The sequence below is a fragment of the Elgaria multicarinata genome, chromosome 10 (genome assembly GCF_023053635.1).
Source record: "Elgaria multicarinata webbii isolate HBS135686 ecotype San Diego chromosome 10, rElgMul1.1.pri, whole genome shotgun sequence".
Classification (NCBI taxonomy): Eukaryota; Metazoa; Chordata; class Lepidosauria; order Squamata; family Anguidae; genus Elgaria; species Elgaria multicarinata.
In genome coordinates, this window is record NC_086180.1 from 77,127,094 (window position 1) to 77,149,708 (window position 22,615).

The window sequence follows — 22,615 nt, forward strand, 5'->3', positions numbered from 1 at the left end:
GTAATAGTGCAAATGGTTGTAAAGAGTCCAGTTGTCCTATTTTTTAAAATCCTAGACAAACTAGTGAGCAAACACTCTCATTTCTAAATACAATATAAGGATTCATAGAAGGTGTATTCCAATTCCAAGTGAAATCAAGTCTGAATTTGTGGAATCACATTTTACTAAGATAAATTTTACCACCTTTTGCCAGCCCAGCAGGAAAAAACACAAAGGAACCATTAGATAGATACCTGATCGAGCGATGCCGCTATCGCTATCTTCATTCTGCCCTCTGCTGGGCATGTCAACGGGTGTGCTGTGTGCTGCGTTAAAAAAAAAAATGCTGAAGATTAAACAGGTGTCCTATTTATCATTTGTTTTCAAAGCCCAGCTTCACAGCAGCAGTTTGGATTCAGGAGTGCAGTTTTTAAAAGCTCCAGCATAATCATTCAGGTTGATTTATTTTAAAGAGCAAAAATATACAGGAGTAAATAATGAAAAACCACAATGGTAAGAAGAGAAAGTTACTCAGAAGGGTACCGCAGTGCCTTTAAGTATTCCATAGTGTTGTTTTAGCCAGACCTTTTATCTGCAAATGATTAAAGGCCAAAACCCTTGCACCAGGGTCCTCTTCCTCCCTGTAGCACAGTACTATATGTGGTAAGTCAGTTCGTTTCAGCACTTGGTCCCGCCTTGGGAGATGCAAAGAGAGAGAGCACAAATGCAAGAGTGTATATTTCGACGCAGAACACACTGCTGCACTCCACTATGTGCTCTCAAGCTCTTATGCAGCAATGGCAGGCCCCATGCAGTGATATCTACTAGTCACCTTCAACAAGTGGCCCAATTCAGCCTTCCCAACCTGGTTCCCTCCAGTTGTGTTGGGCTGCAACTGAGAATTATGGGAGTTACAAGGTTCTTTGTGTTGGACTGCAACTGGGAATTATGAGAGTTACAAGGTTGATTCCCAGTTGACTGCAACTGGGAATTATGGGAGTTACAAGGTTGATTGTGTTGGACTGCAACTGGGAATTATGGGAGTTACAAGGCTGATTGTGTTGGACTGCAACTGGGAATTATGGGAGTTACAAGGTTGATTCCCAATTGACTGCAACTGGGAATTATGGGAGTTACAAGGTTGATTGTGTTGGACTGCAACTGGGAATTATGGGAGTTACAAGGTTGATTGTGTTGGACTGCAACTGGGAATTATGGGAGTTACAAGGTTAATTCCCAACTGATTGCAACTGTGAATTATGGGAGTTACCTGGTCTTCCAAGCTGTACAAATTGCACTGCAAACTACAACGGCAGATTGTACCCTCCGGATTTTATTTTCATTTAATGGTCATTAAGAGAGTGAGAACCCAATTTTCCAGTAATGCTTCCCTCTCCATTAGATACATCCAAGCACAACAACAAATGTCAACAGCTTTCAACGTGTGTATATTTTGGGCTTTCTGTATGTTTCATTATGCAGCAAGAAAGCAGAGGCCCTGTGGGAAGACATCAGAGTCGCCTTTTGCCACATGTTTTCAAAAACTGCAATTTATGTGTGCTTCTGGGGTTTTTTTTTAAATTATTTTTGGTCACATATTGCAATGTGACACTTAGGCAGAAAGAATTTGAGACACAAGCACTGAGCAGAGTTTGTGTGGGGGTATCCTGACTTTTAAAAACCAAGAGCAACTGAGTCTGTACTACCTCTCTTAAATGGCCACTCTTAAACACATACACCAAGCAGCGAATGAACACACACATTGAAACAGCTCAGCTGTAAAGACTCATCATTCAGCAGAAGTCTCACCTTTTTTTCTTTTTTTTCCTGCTACAGTGAAGGGGAGATAATCAGACACATTGATTTTGCATGAACTAAGTGACAGGCTTAGTACTCTGCAAGTTTGTTTTACAATGTACTAGATTCTGAAAGCTTATCAATACAGATCTTTCGTTTGAAAACTCCCCGTCTGAGTTTAATTAGTCTGGTAGCATTGTCAGGTTGGAACACTGAGTGGAAGAAAAATAGCCATTCGTGCTTTTCTGCATATGCTTGCGCAACAGTTCACGTGGCAGTGTTCTAATAAATAGTTTCTATAGGTGTTACAAAATGGAAGAACAACTTTGGATTTGAAAAAGTCTTGAGCCACTTCTTAAAAGACTAACACTTATTATGGTATAAACGTTGGCCTCGCTTCTCTTGTGAACAAAAGCAATCCTTCCATGAGGAGAGAATGCTTTCTGTTTGCAGAGGAGAACCTCTGGATCTAACTTGTCATTTTACCTGTTGTAAAATGACAACTCACCCAGATGACAAACACCATATGGCTCCCAGATCTTTCACCAATGCTAGTCCGACTGCAAGTTGTAACTCCATATATGAAGGTAAAAATTTAGATTAGTGTAAGCCAACATTAAGCAAAGGAGATCACTTGATTAGAGCACATGCAAGATTTGTGACCCGTGTAAGATTAACTCACATTCCCTTGATCAGACTGTAATTTACCCACTTCCAAAAGGTGATCACTTCAAGTATAAAACTGACTTCAGCATGTCCGGAAACATTTTGGCTACATTAGCATTTGAGGGGAGGAGGGAAAAATCATTTCCCAGAGAGTAAGAAAAAACACACTCCAGCACACCAGCAAAATATTAATCTGGAAAAACAACTCCTCTCAAGACGGGAAGGGCACAGTTATCCGTGAATAAATGTTGCACTAAAAAAGTGCTACTAGTAGAAACACGTGACTGAGGATGCTACAAGGAAAAGAGGGTGCAGTTAATGCAGCTCAGTATTTTAGGATGCACAAAAAAAGAGATCAGCAGAATGAGAATCAACATCATATTAGCCCATTCCATTTGCAGAGAGCAGTTATTGACCCCCATGCCAAGAGATTTCATAGGAAGCTAAACATATGCATCTGGGTGCATCACATTGTGCTCGACATTCCACACAAACCTCCAAAGAAAGAAGCACTCCGGATTAGCCGGAGGCGGCCCGCGTCAGGCACACCATGCAACAGTTTGTTGCTGCACACCTGTAATACACCTAAACAGACCAACATGGGAAACATACAGAACAAAAATCAGATTAAACAGCAATGTAAAAGAAAAACAGACTAAAAGATGTGGCCCATGCAAACACACAAGTTGAAATAGCTGGATATATTTACCTAGGCTGCTTCCATTATGACAGGGACCCAAACTGCTGGGATTAGGGTTCAACCTTGCTAAACTGGTATCTTGATTGATGTATTCAAAACTACCTTGCAAGCTTGAAAAGAAACATCCATCCAAGAGAGGTGTCAAGAAGAATCGAAATTTAAGTTGCAACTCAGTACTCCCTGCTCCCGTCCTAATTGGCTAGATTACAAATTATCAACATTCATATAGAAAGCAAGCATTTATATCAATGTAGATGTAGTAACTATTAGTGATTTTCAGAAAACAGCATCAATTTCCCCCAAACAAGACAGAACTAATAATAATAACTGCAATCAGGCTAAAAAAAGTAAAAAGTAAAAACCTAAGTAACAACATTAAATTTCTAAGTGTTTTAATGCCCATGCACACAGAAGTTTCCTATCCAAACTTAAATGTTTCACTTTTTGAGAACATGGGCGCAATCCTGTGCAAGTTTAATCAGAACTAGTTTTCTAAAGCCAACCGTGCTTGGAGCTGTAGGACTTAAACCATGGGTTGTTGAGAAGACAATTGCGAGCGAATGCACATACTGGTTCCCGTGCACCTGCCCGGTCCCACCATAATAAACAACCAAGGGACACTGTGTCCTTGGGTTGCTTATCGTGATGTAGATTCCTGCATTGAGCAGGGGGTTGGACTTGATGGCCTTATAGGCCCCTTCCAACTCAACTATTCTATGATTCTATGTCCAAACCCAGAACCCTAGATTATTGGGGGATGAACAAGCCAGAGTTTGAACTAGGGTTGTCGGAGGAAGTTAGTTGGGGGGATAGGGTGGAACGTAACAAGCTGTGACCAGCTCAGCCCCTCATACTTTGGTTCATCTTCTGCCAACTGGCCCAATGCAGTCTGCTGCGAGTTGGGCCAGCTAGCGTATTCGGGTTGGTTTGTTTTGAATTTGCGTAAATTATGGGTGCAATCTGCGTGGATTACAACTGAGAGCGGAAATCTGTCTAATCTGTGTTTGTGCAAATTACGAAGATGTGATTTATTAAAAATAATTACCAACACGTTTCGGACTCAAAGGTCCTTCCTCAGGGTAGTTCAAACAAAAGTGAGACATCAGTTCTGATATGGACCCACAGTGTCAGCAAAGCAAAGGAGACCGTGGGTCCATATCAGAACTGTTGTCTCACTTTTGTTTGAACTACCCTGAGGAAGGACCTTAGAGTCCGAAACGTGATGGTAATTATTTTTAATAAACCACATCTTCATTTTCACCCCTTTGCTTTGGTTTTTTTGGCTTCCTTCTTGGGGGTTCCTTCTCTTTTTTGGCTTTTGTGCAAATTACAGCTGAGATGGGGGAAAATATGTTACATGTCTCTGGAATTCAGGGACAACCCACGGCTCAGCTCGCCAATGCAAGCCAAATTGGATGTGCTGCAGAACCCCGACGAGCCCAACAAGGGCCAGATTTCCTGGTGACAGACATCCCTAGTTTGACCCCATTGTTAAACCCACGGGAGTGAGCGGGCAGCAGGAACCAGCACACACTCTTGCTCCTTCTCATCTTCTCAACACCCCCCCCCCAGTGCAAACTGGGTTCATATCTTGACTCATCCATGTGAAACTAAACATGAGATAAGAAAGCAGTTATGTGCTTAAGAGAAAGCTGACCTTTTATTGTTCACATATCCCAACCCAAAAATATAGCCTTCCGCAAGCAACAGGGCAGAAAGCTGTTGCCATCACTTTGCACTGCTATACCAACAAGCGCACTCCTGGGATCAGTGGCCTTGTTCAGCGGACAGGCCTCTAGAAACCTGCCTTTGCAAACAAGATTGCAGTGCTCCTTTAAAGGAAGGGCAGGAGTAGAACAGAAAGAGCAGGAACAAACCGGGCCATATCCCGCTCGTCTTCCCTATGCACTGACTGCAGCTGTAGTCGTGACCCTTAGGCGATACTACACAGGTCGCACAAGCCCTGTATGGGTGTTAAAGACCTAACACAATGGAGGGAGTGCAGGGATGTGCTTATTGGTTCCATCGTCACCAGCTCTTCTCTGCATGTTGCACAGCGAAGGTCTGCAAAAGTGAGCCTGCTGTACTTATGTAGGCTTTCTACACAATTCAGAATCTGATGCTGCAGTGTGCTCTGACTACAGCCCTCTTGGCCATGACACAGGCCCCATTCAGAAGGCACCTTAAAACACGGTTTTAACCATGATGGTTAAGCCAGAAAGCAGGGCTGTGTTCAGAAGACCAGGCCACTAGCAGGTCTCATCCCCTTTGGCCCCATTCAGAAGATACCTTAAACCACAGCTTTAACCATGGTGGTTAAGCTGTGCTCAGAAGACACTTTAAACCACGGCCTTAACCACAGTGAAAAAGGCAAACAGCCTTATCCACTGTGGTTAAGGCCGTGGTTTAAAGTGTCTTCTGAGCACAGCTTAACCACCATGGTTAAAGCTGTGGTTTAAGGTATCTTCTGAATGGGGCCAAAGGGGATGAGACCTGCTAGTGGCCTGGTTCAGACAACACGCTAAACTGTGCTGCTTAACCACAAAATGGTTAATGGAATGCAATGCATTCCGTTAACTATTTTGTGGTGAAGCAGCACGGTTTAGCGTGTTGTCTGAACCAGACCAGTGGTTCAGCTCTCCCATCACACAATTCTAACCACATGAGAAGGCTTTAATGTCAGTCTAGATCCACAGGTTATTGCCTCCTCCTGAAAGCGAGGGTTGATGCTTGTGCCTTATCTAGAGAAAATCACTCCTCTTTAATCTTACTAAGGCAGGATTATTACTATTTTTAAAAGTGAACAACTGAGTTTAAGTGGGAGGAAAACCCTGAAGAACTCAAAATAAAACAGAAAAGGAAGGCGGTCTTACCTATTTGTACTTCCACAGAAGCTACCTACTCTGGCAGAGAATACTTTACTCATCATGAGCTGCGGAGGACAGCTGGAAGGATAAACAACAGTAGCGGTGATTCAGCAGTTCCAATAGCAATTCCACACTTTTGACAGGACAACAAGGAGCTGGAAACAGTGGCTCACCGTATATAGTGGATTTTCAGTGTAGAGCCTTTGTAACTCATCGCTACTGAACCGAACATCATCTCTCCCAACATATTAACATCAGAAGCTGGCCTGGTGTACTATAGGGAAGAAAGTTACCAATGTGCTGAGTTATTTTCACAAAATTAGCCATATTTTGCTTCTAGGTGCAGAATTTCAAATTTCACCTCTTGCCATGAACTCCTTAGCTGGTGAACCAATCTCCCCCTCCCTCCCCTCTACGGTATGGGAGTTGTACTTACCTAGCTTAAAAGATAGTTTTAAGGATAATGTATCTCAAGTCTTTTCAAGACACTAAAGAGCTATATGTTTACTATTGCTATTATTACCATTGCTAGTATTATTTAATTTATTTATTTAATGTTTGACATTTTTATACTGCCCAATAGCTAAAATTATCTGGACAGTTCACAATTAAAATCATAAAATACAGCAAATCAGAACATAATATAAAGCTTTAAAAGTTTAAAAATGCCATGTAAAGCCGTTGCTGCTGCTGCTGCTGCTGCTGCTGCTATTATTATTATTATTATTATTATTATTATTATTATTATTATTATTATTATTATCCAAGCAGCAGCAGCAGACACCAAGCTTTGGTGATCCCCATATCACAGCCTTTGAGAGGAGCTTGAACAAATCCCAAGGCTTTTTTTACCCACTGTCAGCAGCAAGCTCTACTCCTGTCGCATTGCCACATCATGTTGCTATGCACAATGGCAGCACTGAACATGAACAGCAGCTTCAAAGAGATGGCAATGGGAATGGCTCTTATCTATTGTATACAAAGCATCAGAATGTTTTTCAAGGGTTACCGAAACACCACTTAAGTGTTACAACTTGAAGAGAACATGGGAAGCAAGAAATCCCGTAGCAACTGTAGCTTGAAAGAAGTTGATGTATACAGTGGTGGCCAAAAGTGTGAACACTTTTTGAAATTTTCATATTTTGCACCTTTGCCTGCTTATAGAAAATGTTCTGTTTCATGAAATTCAAATGTCTATATATCAAGTGAAAGATAATTTAATGCTGAATTCAATACAAAAAACGGAATGCAAATATCTGCAGTATATGTTATGCTTACTTTAGTCTAAAAACAAACACAGGTGTGATTGAGTGAAGAAGCGGATTGGAATTACAAACCCTACTGGCCAATCACAGTCCTTGTTCTGGGGACCAATCACATGGCAGTAGCTGCGATACATCATGCTTTTTATACTGTATCTTGTAATTGTGTTTTTAACCTGTTGGTTGTTTTATTATGGTTTTAATTTTTGTGAACCGCCCAGAGAGCTTCGGCTATTGGGCAGTATAAAATGTAATAAATAAATAAATAAATAAAATGTTTCAAGTTGGGGAAAGTCAGTTTTGCTGTTTATTCTGTAACTGAAGCGCAATTGGAGATTGTGTGAATATCTGAAGTATTTTTCTCAAATTAAAAGTGTGCGTACGTACATCATAAACAGAGCAATGGCACCAAAGAAAAGAGTTGATTGGTCACCCAGGAAAAGAAGTAGGATTGTTGTGTTGCGTGAATCAGGTCTTTCAACTGATATATAAACATTTGAATTTCGTGACACAGGACATTTTCTATAAGCATGCAAAGTGGCAAAACATGAAAATTTCAAAAAGCGTCCACAATTTTGGCCACCACTGTACAACACTATAAAATACTGAAATTCAGAATTAACATGCACTATGCCAGGGGTGAGCAATACATGGCCCACCATGGACATTTCTGCAATCTTCCCCTGGTCCCTACCACCACCACTGACCTAACCCTAGCAGAAAGGGTCTTCCAATAGACCACCAAACAGCTCTTTGGGGAGTGTGATTCTCAGGAGAATTGTTGGGATTCCAGTGGCACAGCTACTTCAGCAAAAGCTGGGAGGTATGTGGACCCTGCAAAGTTGCCCACTCCTGCACTAAGCGCTTGATGCTCCCACACACCTCAGATAGTAGCTCTAGTGAAAACTGAACAATTTCCTTTTCAGTGATAGGAATTCAATATAAAAGTTGGCTTTTAGTTCATGTGACTCAGATGTGCATACAGATTCCACTTGGCAGGTTCTGGTTACCTGATACTTTGGGATGTCTTCCTTGACATTTGGTCTGCTGCCCATTGAAGGGCTATGGGGAGAAGTTGTACTGGACCCACTGCTTGCTTGGCAGCACTTTCCACATGCCTTTCCAGAGGCATCCTGTAGGATGAAATAAAGTTAATGGCAATGCAGAACCCCCGCAATTTCTAGGTGAACCTGTAATCTTAGCAGCATTTTACTGAAGGCCACAATGCAATTTTTTTTGGTGGAGGGGTGGATAAAATGCATCCCAGCAGAGAGCACCACCTCCATGTTAAAATAGATCGCTTGCACTTTTTATCATTGTCAAATCACTCGGGAAAACAGTATATGAACTGGTCCTTAGTGGTTTCAACCTCCTCAAAGAAACTAAGAACTTTCGTTGCAAACAGATGCTAAACCTTTCCTATTTTCTATTTACTAACTAATCCCAAGTTCTCAGGACTAACTCTGTGAGCGTTTGAAAATGGTTTCTTCAAACAAATCTTAGACCTTTGGATTATTTACAAATTGCTCCATCTCTCTCGTGTTTTCCTGGTTGTTCAACTCATGTGCCCAGCTCCCCCCCCCCCCAGTCTGTTAGCACAATGTAGGGGGGGAAGCAACTATTTGTAACGGGGGGCTTTTTTGATCCTTGGGCCAGATTGCCCTCAAACTGGACCCCTCCTGTGGGCTGGATGACCTAAGAAGTTTTATGCAGACATAAAGTAAAATGCGAAATTAGGCCTTGGAAAGAGCAACACAGGCTATTATGCTTTTCAATATGCATACGCTCATAAAACATTTTAGTTTTACTCTGACCTCTGGGATGTGCAGGGTTCAAACGCTTCCTCTTCTAAAGCATTAGAGATGGCCCAATAGAAAATGACACTTAGACCCAACATGCATCTGTAAGCATGTCTGCTGCAGTGAACCATATAAAGAATTACAAAGACTAAACATAATTCAGTTTTGAAAATCAGTCCAGCAATGAGAAATGTGGTTCACTGAGCAACAACATCAGGAGCTTACAGTGGCACCAGTAGAATGCAGAAGGCCATAATTACTACTAGTGCAAGCTAAGAAAAACCTCAGGAAGAGAGGTTTATAACCGGACCCCAAACATTCACTGTCCAGTGTTCTGATGGGCTAGGAAACATAATGAAAGTTTTTAAAAATCCATAAATCTGTCTCCATGAAGTAACATCACTATTAGACACAAAAACAGTCTAATTGTGTCCAAAAGATATAGACTGGGAATGCAGAGAACAGCCTAGGATTTAAAAAGGGAAAAATAAATAAAAACAAAATAGTATTTTGCCGTTTCTTCTTTCATAATTACCACCAACTACTGCCCTATTCAGGTGTTCTGGACCTGAATAGGGCAATCATGCAACAAGAGGAAGCCGCATTCTGGCTTATGTGGGGAGCCTTGGCAGACAGAGGAGGTCTCAGACAGCCACTCTCCATGAATAAAGGGTGATGGATGCAGTGAAGGAGAGCGGCAGGGCTGGAGTGCTCCCTCTTGACACATGTTTTCCCTATTCAGGCACAGAACAACTGAATGGGCCCTACATCTATTGCAGAAATAGACAACTGGTCACTTTCTCAGCCTAACCTAACACACAGTGTGGTTGTGGCAATATAAATCTGGGGAGTAGGGAGGGAGGCCCAAACTCATGAACACCACTCTGCATTCCTTGGAATGAAAATTGGGATAATAATGAGGCAGCCAGCCAGTAACTTTAGTGGCAAAAAGCAACTGATCAGGCATAAGTAGAAAAGGAATCTCTCTTCTCCCTCCCTCTCCCCCGTTCCTTATCTGTCCCATGAAGCACACAGGCCCTTTCACATTTTACAACCTATTTACATTCCTTTTGCGGAGATCTTGCTTCACATTACATTTATGTAGGAGTTGCTTCTCTAATCCCCAATGTGACCATCATTAGGAAAAGAACAGAAGCGTCAGATGTTGTCATGCGCTTGACACAAGCTACTGAGAAGGAGGTGAGGGTGGGGTGTATGTGTGGAGGTGCTTGCCTCTGGGCCAACCACAGGAAAAGCCACAAACAGATTTTGTTAGCCGCTCTGTAGGAGCAACCATGGTTTCACGTGCAAGCAGTTAGCACAGGCTTCCAAATAAACAGGGAGCGAAAAAACAAGCCGAAGGCAGGGGCAGAACCAAGGATAATGTTGCAAAATATTATTTGTATAAAAAAGGGTTTAATGAAGGTCAACTTGTATTGCTCCAAAGGCTCTTTTCAAACAGCATGAAATCAGTTCAGAGAAAAATGCCTAGCAAAGGGACAAGTATAATGGAAATGCAGCCAAGTCACGTAGAATAATTCAACCACTGGACTTGAGACTTGTATATAAACAGCAGTCAAAATGGACTTTTGTTGCAGTGTTGATTTTGTATAAGCCTGCCTATAGGCTTGCTTTGTCTCTCACATCCAAACGACACAGTATAACTATCATGCAGCGTATAGGTCAAGCTTTTCTTACTATTTACACTCGTGTAAGCACCCACAGCTTTGATTTGCATTCAGTCCACAGCACTCTGGTAAGAGAAAGCTAAAACGTCCCTCCCCAACCATTTTTTCCAACTAACCCCCCTACCTTTGGCTTTTAAAAAAGGAAAGAGGGATCCACTGGAACCAATGGAGACATTTCTTCTTTTTTAACACTCCCCTCCCGCAAGGAGGGGGAATTTGTGGGGGGAAACAGATCCCCTCTTGGAGCAACGTCGTCCCGATCGGGATCAGGGCCACACATGCTTATACAAGAGTAAAAGGTAAGAGAAGCTTAATATGTCGTTTGGCTGTCAAAGACCACTAACTCTATGGGCTCATCTACACCAAGCAGGATATTCCACTATGAAAGTGGTATGAAAGCGGAATATAAAAGGCAGCAGCCACACTACAGCTTTATAGTGGTATTGAAGTGCACTGCGGGATCTACACGACTGCTTTATAGTGGTACTGAAGTGCACTGACAACTGTTGGGGCCCACTGACACGTCTACACCAAGCAGGATATAGCACTATGAAAGCTGTATGAAAGTGGTATATGGCATGTATCATGGGCCCCAACAGTTGTCAGTGCACTTCAATACCGCTATAAAGCAGTAGCGTGGCTCCTGCCTTTTATACACCGCTTTTATAGTGGATATCCTGCTTGGTGTAGACGAACCCTATGTCTAGAGGAAGACAAACTAGGAAAAGAAGGTGCTGAATCTATAGCTTGGAAACAAACAAAAATCATACCTGAGTCCTTGTCTCATCACTCTTGTGGACCGCTGTCGAGTCAAATAAGACCTGCCTGCCCCGCCTCTCACAATCTTGATACACTATCAAGCGAATTTCGTGTAGGTCAAACCCCGAACAAGACCAGCTGTGAATTGTAAACACAGGAGGAATAACAAAGAGTTATGCAGCTTTATCAGTGAGGACAGCAGTCCTTTATTCATTCAGCTTTGATCGGAATGGCACAATTCAGCCTTCCCCCAAGTTGGGGCTGCAACTCCCAACACTCCCTAGCAAAACATCATCAGGATCCTTCCCAGAGGGCAGTTGGTGGGACTTGGGAGTGGGGAGAGTCCAGGTAGAACAGGAGCAGATGTCTGGTGTTATCCTCATCTCCCTCCCTCTCCTGGAGCACCTCCCACAGGGCAGCTGATGGTAGATCACCCCGTGGGTGCAGTGGGCTACTAGAGCAGGTGTTAAGATGAAGAACTAGTTAGGCCTTTGGTCTGATTCAGCAAGGCTCTTCTTTTGTGTTTATGTTCTTTCCAGACGAAGAAAGAATTCTGTGTAAGTATAGGAGTGACATATACATGTGTATTTGCATTGTAATGTAGAACAGCCACACTGGATTTTTTTAAAAACAGAATTCAGTGGCATTTACTCACATATAGTATGTGGCGGGGACAAATTTACACAGTAATTGGTGTCTGAATGGTGTAACAAGGCTTTCTAAGCAGTGCTGTCCTGAGCAGTGGGCAGGAGCACCATTTGGGCTTTGAAGACTATGGCGCAGTTCAGCCAACACATTAGTCAATGCAGGGTGAAAACTCCACTCAACAGTTGAGTTTTTAGGGGGTATATTACCCACACAACATGTTCTAACTCCACCGTTGCATGACTGGGGACTACCGTGGAGTTGAGTAAAAGTCAAGGCAGTACTTGATTGACAGTTCCTCCGCCCTGTCTCCTCCCCCAGTCCTCCCAATGGTATCAGCCATCGCTGGGGGGGGGGGGGGAAACAATCCTGGAGTCTCTCCTACAGTGGCACTTGCTCCTTTTGTCACTCTTGCCAGGAAACCTTTTTATTCACTCAGTATTTTAACACTTAATTTTAACTTAAATTTAAATTATACTGTTTTAACTCTGTATTTTAACCTTATATCAATTTTGCTGCATGGTTTTATCCTGGTTGTGCTTTTTATATTGTATTTTGTATTTGTGTTTTTACCTTGTTGGCTGTTTTATGATGGTTTTAATTTTTGTGAACCGCCCAGAGAGCTTCGGCAATTGGGCGGTATAAAAATGTAATAAATAAATAAATAAATAAATAAACTCTGTAGCCAGTGGGAAAAGTCAACGCAACGGAAAACTGCACAGAGACCGCCACGCAATACTCAATGGTTGTGCAGGAACTCTCCTCTGCACAGTGAGGATATTCTGCATGGAGTGTTTTCCAAAAAAAACCCTCCATTGTTGCATGGAGTCTTCCCGCCAGACAACACATTTCTCAACAGTGGTGTAAAAACTCCACTGTGGAATTCTAAAACCACCGTTAACGTGCTGTCTGAAACTGAGCCTTTATTTGGGATAATCTGGATGAGTAATTAATGGCAAGTAAATTTACTGAAGGGGGAATGATTTGCAGGGGAAATTAAATGGACTTCCTTTCTACAAAATGGCTGTTGTGCTGCAGCAGAAATACGTGGGTAAAAAGGATTGTTTTGCACTGAGCAACCACTTCTCCTTCTGCCACATTTCTTGGGCAAGTTACTTGTCTTTTAACCTCCCCCAGTTCGCCTTCTGTGAAATGGATGTTTTGTTGCAGTATATTAGGATTGGGCAACTTTTGCCACTCAGCACATCCCTAAGCACACCATTTTGTGGTGGCACTTACAGTGCCCTTCCAACATTCCAAATGTATCCATGGGCCCACAACGGTTGGGGACCCGTGCTACAGGGTCTATGCAAATGTGAAGTGGCCCAAATATGGAGCAGTAATGACACCTGAGCCCTGTGCAAGTTCCGCCTGCATCACGTATAGGGAGAGTGGGGATGTTGAGCATGAAGGTCTCCACAGGGGGTTGTAAATGTGTTCAGCCGAACGTGTTTATACAGCTCACATGACTGGGATCCTGATAATGCAGAGCTCACTATTGTGAGGGCCGGGTAAGCATGCTAAACTGATGCAGTGTTCTAAAAGAGAGCCAGTGTGGTGTAGTGGCTAGAGTGTCGGACTGGGAGTCGGGAGATCCGGGTTCTAGTCCCCACTCGGCCGTGGAAACCCACTGGGGTGACTTTGGTGCAGTCAGAGACTCTCAGCCCAACCCACCTCACAGCGTGGTTGTTGTGAGGATAAAATGGAGAGGAGGAGGATTTTGTATGCCGCCTTGGGTTCCTTGCAGGAAAAAAGGTGGCATATGAATGTAATAAATAAATAAAGATGCACCTTCTAAAAGCAGTTGAAAAGCAGGCAGAGAATACACTGTTAGGCATTTTTAGGTAGAACTCTGGATTTCATTTTGAGTTCAGACAAATTAGTACTTTTCTCTGTTTGCCAAATGGTCAGTTTTATTTATTTATCTATTTATTTAAAACATTTATATCCCGCCCTATATCAATAAGATCTCAGGGCGGCATACAGATAAAAGCATACAGTATAAAACAGTAAATATACACAGCTAAAAACAAATTAATCCATAAACCAAGTTAAAACAATGTGCCAGTTGTTGCATTCGGCATGGCCACATTCACATTGCCAAAGAAGACGACAAAGGACGGTACTGATTTACATAGAAATTGCATACGCTAATGTGCATGTATAAATGCAAAAGTAAAATAATTCCTATAAATTAAACAGAAATACAGTACATCTCCCCATAGCAGAGAAGACTGGGAGCCGGCAGCTTGTGTTATCGCTCAGTCTGTTGTCCCGGTACTAACTGATCCTGATTCTTTATCTTTAAACTCCACTTGGACTGGATAGCCCTTCAAACAGAGAACACCTTCAAATAGAGGACGGTCCTCTGTAAAGTAGGACACCTGGCTACCTAGTTGAATTTCATCTCAAAAAGAAAATTATTCTTTTCTACGTCACCCTGCAGTCACTCTGCTATTAGAGCATGTTTATGTAACAATATCATGACAATGCCATCCTGCACTATTGAGAATCAACTTTAGACTACATGAAGGAAATTGAAAAGGCTGCTCGAAAGAGGTCCTCCAACCTAGAGCAATGTATTTCTCTAAGGTAAACACAGAACTCCTCGGAGTATCAATGCACTTCAGCCCTAGCCCAGCCCAGTTGGATAGATGTACACATATTATTGGATATTTTTAGTTTATCCTGTTGTATAACAGGCTTTTGGCCAAGACCACATTGGTTCTCTACCAAAAGTGCTTGAAGGTGTAGGGATTTTTTTTAGCCGGACTTCTATTTTTTAATGAGAGGAAAATAGGAACATCTCCTTAACTGGAAGAAAAAGCTTAGCCAGAGGTTCCAACTTGAAGAGCCTTCCTGAAGGAGGGATTTACTAAAAGCCTGTTAGGCACTAAGAGGAACTGTCCATTTAGTTGATAGGCAACCGCCTTTGCTTTGTTAAGCTAATTAACTTAGAGGATAGCTCCTAGTATTCACACTCCCTAGCATTCACATTCCCCTCAGGTGTGAAGGGATGTCTATTTACTGAACAATTTATTCATTTTATTGCATTTGTATACCACCCCATAGCCGAAGCTCTCTGGGCGGTTCACATAAAGCTTTGTGGACTGCATGGCAAACCTCGTTATTGACTCACATCTCAGAGAAAGGGCTTGGAATCCCAACACATACTTGGGGAAACCCATTTCTGTCTCCTAGCCACCCTGTAAAGTCGATAGGCTGAGAGAGAGCACACAGCAATTGTCATGACTCGTCACCCGGATTTCCTGTATCCAAATCAAACACTGCTTCCCAGTTCTTATTTGTTACGTCTGCACTTTCAAAACATTATTTGCACTGTTGGGTCAATGTGAAAATCCTAGTTCACCTTGCTTGCACAAGAGCTCCAGCAGCCCCATTAAGAAATACCTTGATCATTGGCCGTATATTCTCAGAAAGTACACATTTGTTCTAAAAAGGTAACCACCTGCATGATCTTTGACTTCACCTTTCCTCAAAACTAATAAGGTAAGCCTAATATTTTCCAGGGCTGCTTTGATGCAGGGTGAGAAAGAGTTTCGTGGAGTATTGGTGTGAATTTTTTGCCCTGCAAAGATACAGTACAAGTGCTGGATTTTGGGGGGCTGCGGTGCAAGATGCCTTGAGTGGTCCCCTTCCCTGATGCTGTCATTGTCTGTCCGTTCCCCCAAAATTGCCATTTTCCCAGGATCTCCAATGTGGCACCATGGGTGCCATTTGTACAACTTGTGGTCATTACCTGCTTCATCTGTGCAAATTTCGGCTGTAAATTGCACAAACATTTTGCATAATTTGCACAAACTATGGCTGCAATTTGTGCAAATGCACACGATCCACTGCCAAAATTTGCCAAATTATGCAAATTTGCAGCCATAATTTGTGCAGAAGTTTTTCTAAACAAAAAAGAAAAAAGAAATACGGAAATTCTGCCAGCTGGCCTGACCCACTGTGCTCTGAAATAGCTTGTTTGTGTTGCTTTCGTATGATTTGAAAGCGCTGTTGCCTTAATACATTTTTCAAGCCTCTCACCCACACGCTTCATCTCTACATTACGTGATTTTTTCATACCATCTGCCTCCAATTCCACACTCCTGGATAACAGAGCACCAATAAGAGTCAGTGTACTTGCCCATTTCTTTCATTACTGCCCTAACAAAAGGTGGTCATGCTGAGGTAGCCTCGTCTCAATGACAAGCAGTGCCCAGTTTTTATTTGGCTAATGAAACATGGTATATACAGAGAGATAATCACAAGAGGCACCAATAGCTCATTCTAGTGTTCAGCACCTATTCTCCTTTGGCTCAAGCAGATTTATATTCAGCTTGATTTTTAGAAGACTTCATAAAATCTCAAACAAGGCAGCCATCAAGCACTAACCTAATCAGTCTTGCTATCATATTCAGTCACATCCCTCGCCACACTCCCGCGCCACATTCTTTACAAGAGACGTTACAAGAATTTACATTCAACTGATAGACCAGTTAATTAATTCTCCCATATCATACCAAATTTTCTAGCAAAAACAATACTACACTGAACTATTTATTCAGTGTCTTTGGGAAAAGACTATTAGCATCTACTTAGTGCTACACTCATTTATCCACCTAGCACACTACATTTTGGAAAATACAAATAACATTTTTGCATTCATACAGTTAAGATATAATAGTTTCACCCACAACTTTTTTCACCAATACTACAGGAGGCTGAATACAATACTCTCAATTGACTGGTAGATTAGCAGTTAAAAGAGGCCAATCTGACCAACCCTTATATAAAGACCTGCAGAATTCTAATTAATTCTACTTTAACGAGGGACTCATTAAAACCACAGTGAGTTGTATCCAGAGTTTGACCTACTTAGAGTACACCCATTGAAATGAATGGGATTTCCATTGGACTAACACTGGATACAATCCATAAATAGGATGCACCTATTTTATGCCAGTTTTCTCCCTTCCCCAACCATCCTCCTTCTGTTAGTACTGAATTGACAGCAGGACGAGCACTTAAGGTCAATGAAGTATGTTCTTTAGATGCAAGCACAACATTTCAGATAGATTACTCCCCTATCTCAGCAATGGTAATTTTAGATTCCAATTAACCTGCACACAGGTCAACAATTTAACACTGAAAAATACATTTAGATGTCAAGGGCAATCATCAGGAGATTCTTTGGAAAAGAGATTCAGTGCCAATTCAGCTACTGACTCTTTTTAGGATTGTTTTTACTTTCTACTGTTATGCAAGTTATAACATAGTCTCCTGCCCCACCCCAAAATAGATTTTAAATTAAGCTTTCCTACCTGTTTGACAGCTCTCCACCAACTCTCTTTGAATATTTGGAGCTCTTTCCTGCCACAAGTGGTTTCTTAACCTGATCTAACCTTGCCTTTGAAAAGCTGTTCACCAGTGTGGGAGAGGAATCGTGGGTTTTCCTTGCTTTCTTTGCCTTGTCTCCTGAGCTGTTTGAAGTCTTCGGTGTGCCTCCACACATTTTAAATTCACAGGTATTTTCTCTCTCACTCACTCACACACACTCACACCTCCTTTGAAATAACCAGTTTGCATTTAGAAAGAAAACCACATAAATACTAAGCTGTGATGAAAGAACCAATCAGCTGTAAAGTCTTCTCATTAGGAGAAAAGGCAACTAGGATTTGGACGGCATCCAGAGGGTTTTCTTCTTATGAAGTAGTAGGCCTTGCGGCCACGACTGCAAATATTCTCTATCGAAAGAATTTATTACATTTATTCCAAAGCCTGACAATGTGCCATATAATTTAATTTAAAAGAATAACTTAACTTGCTTGTCCCAGTGATTCAGCCAACTTGCTGTCAGATGCAGCAACTCATAAGAACTGTGACTACATTGCTTCCTGGTATGCTTCTGTAGCTAGCAATTATTTGGTCACAAGACCTAAGCAGATGGCCTTGGATAGGAAGATTGCTGCTTTCTCAGTGACTCCTAAGATGCAAACTTGTTTTAAAACTGGCTGCAACACCCTCTTAATGGTCTCATGTGAGCAAGTGTCATCTGACAGCTCTTAGCAACCTTGTGCCTCAGCACCATCACTTCCAATGCAAACAGGAACCTGTCACCAATGCCACAGGTTATCAGTAGGGAATGATTAACACAAGTGAATGGAACCTCCCCACAACTTCGCCCCCCTGACTTAGAATTTGTGCTGTAACGTTCTTATTATTGTAAGCAAGAGGTTGTAATTGGCATACAATTTGATGACCCAATAGGATTTTAAAGTGCTGGTAAGATGGAGAAAGACATACATCTTAAGAGTATCTCAAGTCACCTGTGCAATAAAAACTGAAGTAGAGAAATTCTTGCTTTTGCCTCTTCTGGCTCACGTGCATGGACAAAATAAAAATGAAAAACACACATGCACACACAGTTGTTCTGCAGTTTACACTGGACATAGATTTGTTCTAATCGGCTTTATAAATAAAACCCTGTGCTTTATAAATTATACCCCTTTATAAATTAGACCCCATGCATAGAAAATTGCCTTCTAACCTTATGTCCATTTGTTTTCACATTTACTACATTTCAGCCTTCTTCCAGGGAGATCAGGTATATAAAGGTCCCTTGCCGCCGCTGCAGGCAGCAGTCATTTTATTCTCAGAGCAAAATTATGAAGAAGGATAAGACAAAGGTTGGTGATGGTCCCAAGATCACCTACTGAGCTGAATGGAAGATTATGAATCCAGTCTTCTAGATTTAGTCCATCTACTGCAGCACACTGACTCTCAACTTGATTCTGTTCAATTATTATGTCGCTCCCACCCACCCCACCTCCAATGATTCCTACTCTTAGATTGTAGAGCAGGCATGGGCAGCCTGTCAACCTTCAAGTGTTTTGGCTTATAATTCCCATGATCCCTCACCATTACTGATGTTGGCTAATGGCAAGTTGTAGGCCAAAACATCTGGAGGGCCTCAGATTGCCCATCCTGCTGTACAGCAAATCAGGAGATCAATTCTGGAAGTTCTCAGTGGGGACACTAGCCAGCATATCCAATGGTGAGGGATGAAGGGAGTTGCAGACTAATATCAGGAGAGCCACATGCTCCCCATCCCTGCATGGATGAAAAACAAATGTAAAGAAACTGCAAGCAAAAACAGGGGGGGGAAAGCTATTTTACTGTTTAAGTATCTGGATATTATGAGTTTGTAGCAGATAAAACTAAAAGAGTCTACCTGGGAAAAATGGTCTGGTAAAGGGAAGAGAAATTCAATTTTCTAGAGAAAAATTTAGAGAGTAATTCTATGGTCCTTCAGTGAGCATCCCAGGGATCATAGGTTTGTTTGGATCCTCCCTTCCGAAGTCAGAGATAGTGCACTAACCTCAGAAGAGGGAGCCAGAGATCCAATTCTTCTTGCATGCTCCCTCACAGCCAGCCCAGAAAGAATCGAACTAGTTGTCCTCAGAGGCTAGAAAACTGACCCTGGAGGAGGAGGGCTGGGAGAGGAGAAGATCGGAGAGACCAGGCCAAGATTTATCCTGAGACTTCTCCAGCCTCCTTCCTTTCCCCTCCAAAGCACCCTTGCTAGACAGGCTAAAGCCCATCTAGCAAATTATGAAATCTGTAGGGTTGGAAGTTGGGGAAAGGGGAAATTGCCTCCGTTGCTTCTCCTGCCCTGCATGGGATGATCAGATGCCTCCAAGTTTGGGGGCTTCCAATCACAGAGGGCGCAATCAATAGGACTGCGTCCTTTGTAGATTTTATATCCTGACTTTCTTCCATCATAGAACTCAAGGGAGTATACATGAAATTTCCAGGTGGGCTTCAAACCAAGCACTATATATCTGTACATCTTGAACCTTCCCCACCCCAAAAAAACTCCAGAGCAAGGGAAGATGTTTCCTCCACAACCCCAGTGATGAGTACTCCAGCACTTCTTGCACTGTTGGAGGAATTAACTGGTTCCTTTCAGAAAGCTGAGCCCACTACAGCAGCCTACAAAAGTCTTCTGGAACGTAGTCAAGTAGAGGTTCAGTAGGTCAGAGATGAATGAAATAAGGAACTGGAATGCTCTATACTGTTTAATCAACAGAAAGTTTCCTTAGCTTCCATATTGATTCAACAAAAATTAATGTTTCATGCACATTGGGCACCACAGAGTCTTGCTAAAATGAAGTTGGCTAGCTCTGCCAAATGCTGGCGACATAATGAGGACAATGGCTTTCTTCGAGATAGTAGAAACAAGTATCCCAGCACCTCTTCTTTTGACCTGGACCCTCTCTTACAGTCTGCCTTGACAGAGACACTCCTGATAGCATAGGGTATTGCAGCTTTAAGTTCTACCTCCAATATTGAGTATATGTGCATTAATTTTGTACAGGCACAATTGCATCTACACTTTTGTGGCTGCAATCCTATGTGCGTTTACCTGGGAGTACGTTTTCACTAAACAGAGTGGATCTTGCTGCTGAATAAACATCCAAAGGACTGCTCTGTACTTTTCATATATATGCCAAATAGTATAATTGCATATGCCAACTCCTTTATGAAATGATACATATTATGTAAAACTCTAAAATCAGTTTGTTTGATAAGATAGTAAGTAATAAGTATATTTCAATTTTCTCTAACATTTTTGCTTTGCTTTCCCTTCATTCTCCCACTTAGACTTCTCCCACGACTTCAAGATTTCCAGAAATCTTATGTCTGTAATCTAGACCCAGCAAGATGGCTGAATCATGTATCCTCTGATCATGCTGCGGTTGTTATTTATTTATTTATTTATTTATTATATTTCTATACCGCCCAATAGCCGGAGCTCTCTGGGCGGTTCACAAAAATTAAAACCGTTCAAAGTATAAAACAACAGTATACAATAGTATAAAACCATAATATAAAATACAATATAATACATTCATTCATAATTAAAAGTAGTTGAGAAAATCCAGTTATGTCTGCTTTCTGTTACTATAGCTCTTCTTGAAATGGCAATGCACCCTTGCTGATCCTTTTATTTTTTAACAGACAAACCACCTTCAGAAGAAGTACATATCCTAAATTCTCCAAATACCTCACAGTTTTTTTTTAATTGGTGGTAGGTAGAGACACCTAAACCTTATCTATGTGATTGCATATTTGTAGATTATGGTATGCTATAAACTCTGTGAGGATACTTCTTCCTCTGGGAACAAGTGGAATTTAGAAAATCCTGAAGAATTCAAAGGAAAACATTTCAATATTACAAAGCAAACAGCCATCCCAGTTTGTGGAATGGCTTGCCGGGAGAGATTCGTCAACAGTCTTCCAGAATTTAAGAAAGCCATAAAGACTGATCTCTTCCGGCAGGCCTACCCAGTTGAATTTTAAGATGCCTTTTAATAATGTGCTGCTTTTAATAATGTATTATTTTTATATGTTTTAACTAGTTATATGTTTGCATTCGTGTTGTACCACGCCTTGATCCAGAGGGAGAGGCGGGTAACAAATAAAATTATTATTATTGTTGTTGTTGTACTAAATTGTTAAAAAAATATCAAACTAACTCAGTCCTTAGAAACAGCTGGTGCTTTGGAACCCCAGGGTATTAATATGGGATTGGAGAATCTTGCAAGGCAAGATCCAACAGAATCAATTCATTGATAAAGTATGCCAATGGAGAACAGAGAACAAGTATTCTCTTATCTATTGGGTTATTTTGGATGTTCTCTAGTTCTGACTTGACACTGATAAAGTATGACAGGTAAGCAGATAATAGTTAGTGTTTCACAATTGCTGAAATGAGTGTCATTAATTTCAAACTTGGTTTACTCCTGAAGAATGATTGAAGAACAGCTGCTAGTAACTAGCTAGCTCAACACCAGGAAGCAGTTGTTTTTGTTGTCTTATTCAGTTGACAACTTTGCTTGATAGGACTTCTGTGCCTTCAAACAGTGGTACAACAAAAACTCAGCAGTTGAAAAGTTGTACTGTTTACAGTTTCCCCCATCAGCAGCACATGCACTGTACATAAACCTGAAACACTCCACAATACTCCAAGCATCTGATGACATGGGCTACAGTCCACAAACTTATGCCAGAGTACATTTGTTAAGTCTCTAAAGTGCCACAAGAGCTTTGTTGTTTTTGCTACAATAGGCTAACATTGCTACCCCTCTGAAAATAGTTGAAAAGTACCTTTCTTAACACGGAAATGCAATAATGAAAAACAACAACCCTTCACCTGCTGAGTTATCTCATGCACATTCAAAGCCACAGGAGAACTTTCAGAAATACATTGGTAACACTACAAGTAAACGAAAACAAATTGATTCACACACAAACCTTATTTGATGTCCTTTGTTTTTATTTTAAAGGTCACAACTTCAACAGTAAAAGTTCCAATTCTATTCTATTTTTTTAAAATTGCTTGGAGGTCTTGAGACACTTCATATTTATATTACAAAATCTCTGC

The 22,615-nt window shown here is 41.5% G+C and overlaps 1 protein-coding gene across 3 annotated transcripts in view; it reads right to left on the reverse strand.

Annotated features, from left to right (window-relative positions):
* FNIP2 (folliculin interacting protein 2) overlaps positions 1–22,615 on the reverse strand; it is a 64,256-nt gene that overhangs the window by 24,683 nt on the left and 16,958 nt on the right. The window contains exons 1-8 of one of the 3 annotated variants that reach the window (XM_063135427.1): positions 17,490–18,192; positions 11,529–11,655; positions 8,282–8,404; positions 6,183–6,283; positions 6,016–6,087; positions 3,152–3,252; positions 2,938–3,027; positions 234–305 (exon numbers count right to left, since the gene is read on the reverse strand). In XM_063135427.1, coding sequence (XP_062991497.1) covers positions 234–305; positions 2,938–3,027; positions 3,152–3,252; positions 6,016–6,087; positions 6,183–6,283; positions 8,282–8,404; positions 11,529–11,655; positions 17,490–17,680 — 877 coding nt within the window. In that variant the 5' untranslated portion in view covers positions 17,681–18,192. Of the gene's footprint in view, positions 1–233; positions 306–2,937; positions 3,028–3,151; positions 3,253–6,015; positions 6,088–6,182; positions 6,284–8,281; positions 8,405–11,528; positions 11,656–17,489; positions 18,193–22,615 lie in introns of those variants that run through there. The other 2 variants (XM_063135428.1, XM_063135429.1) reach the window with 2 other exon arrangements.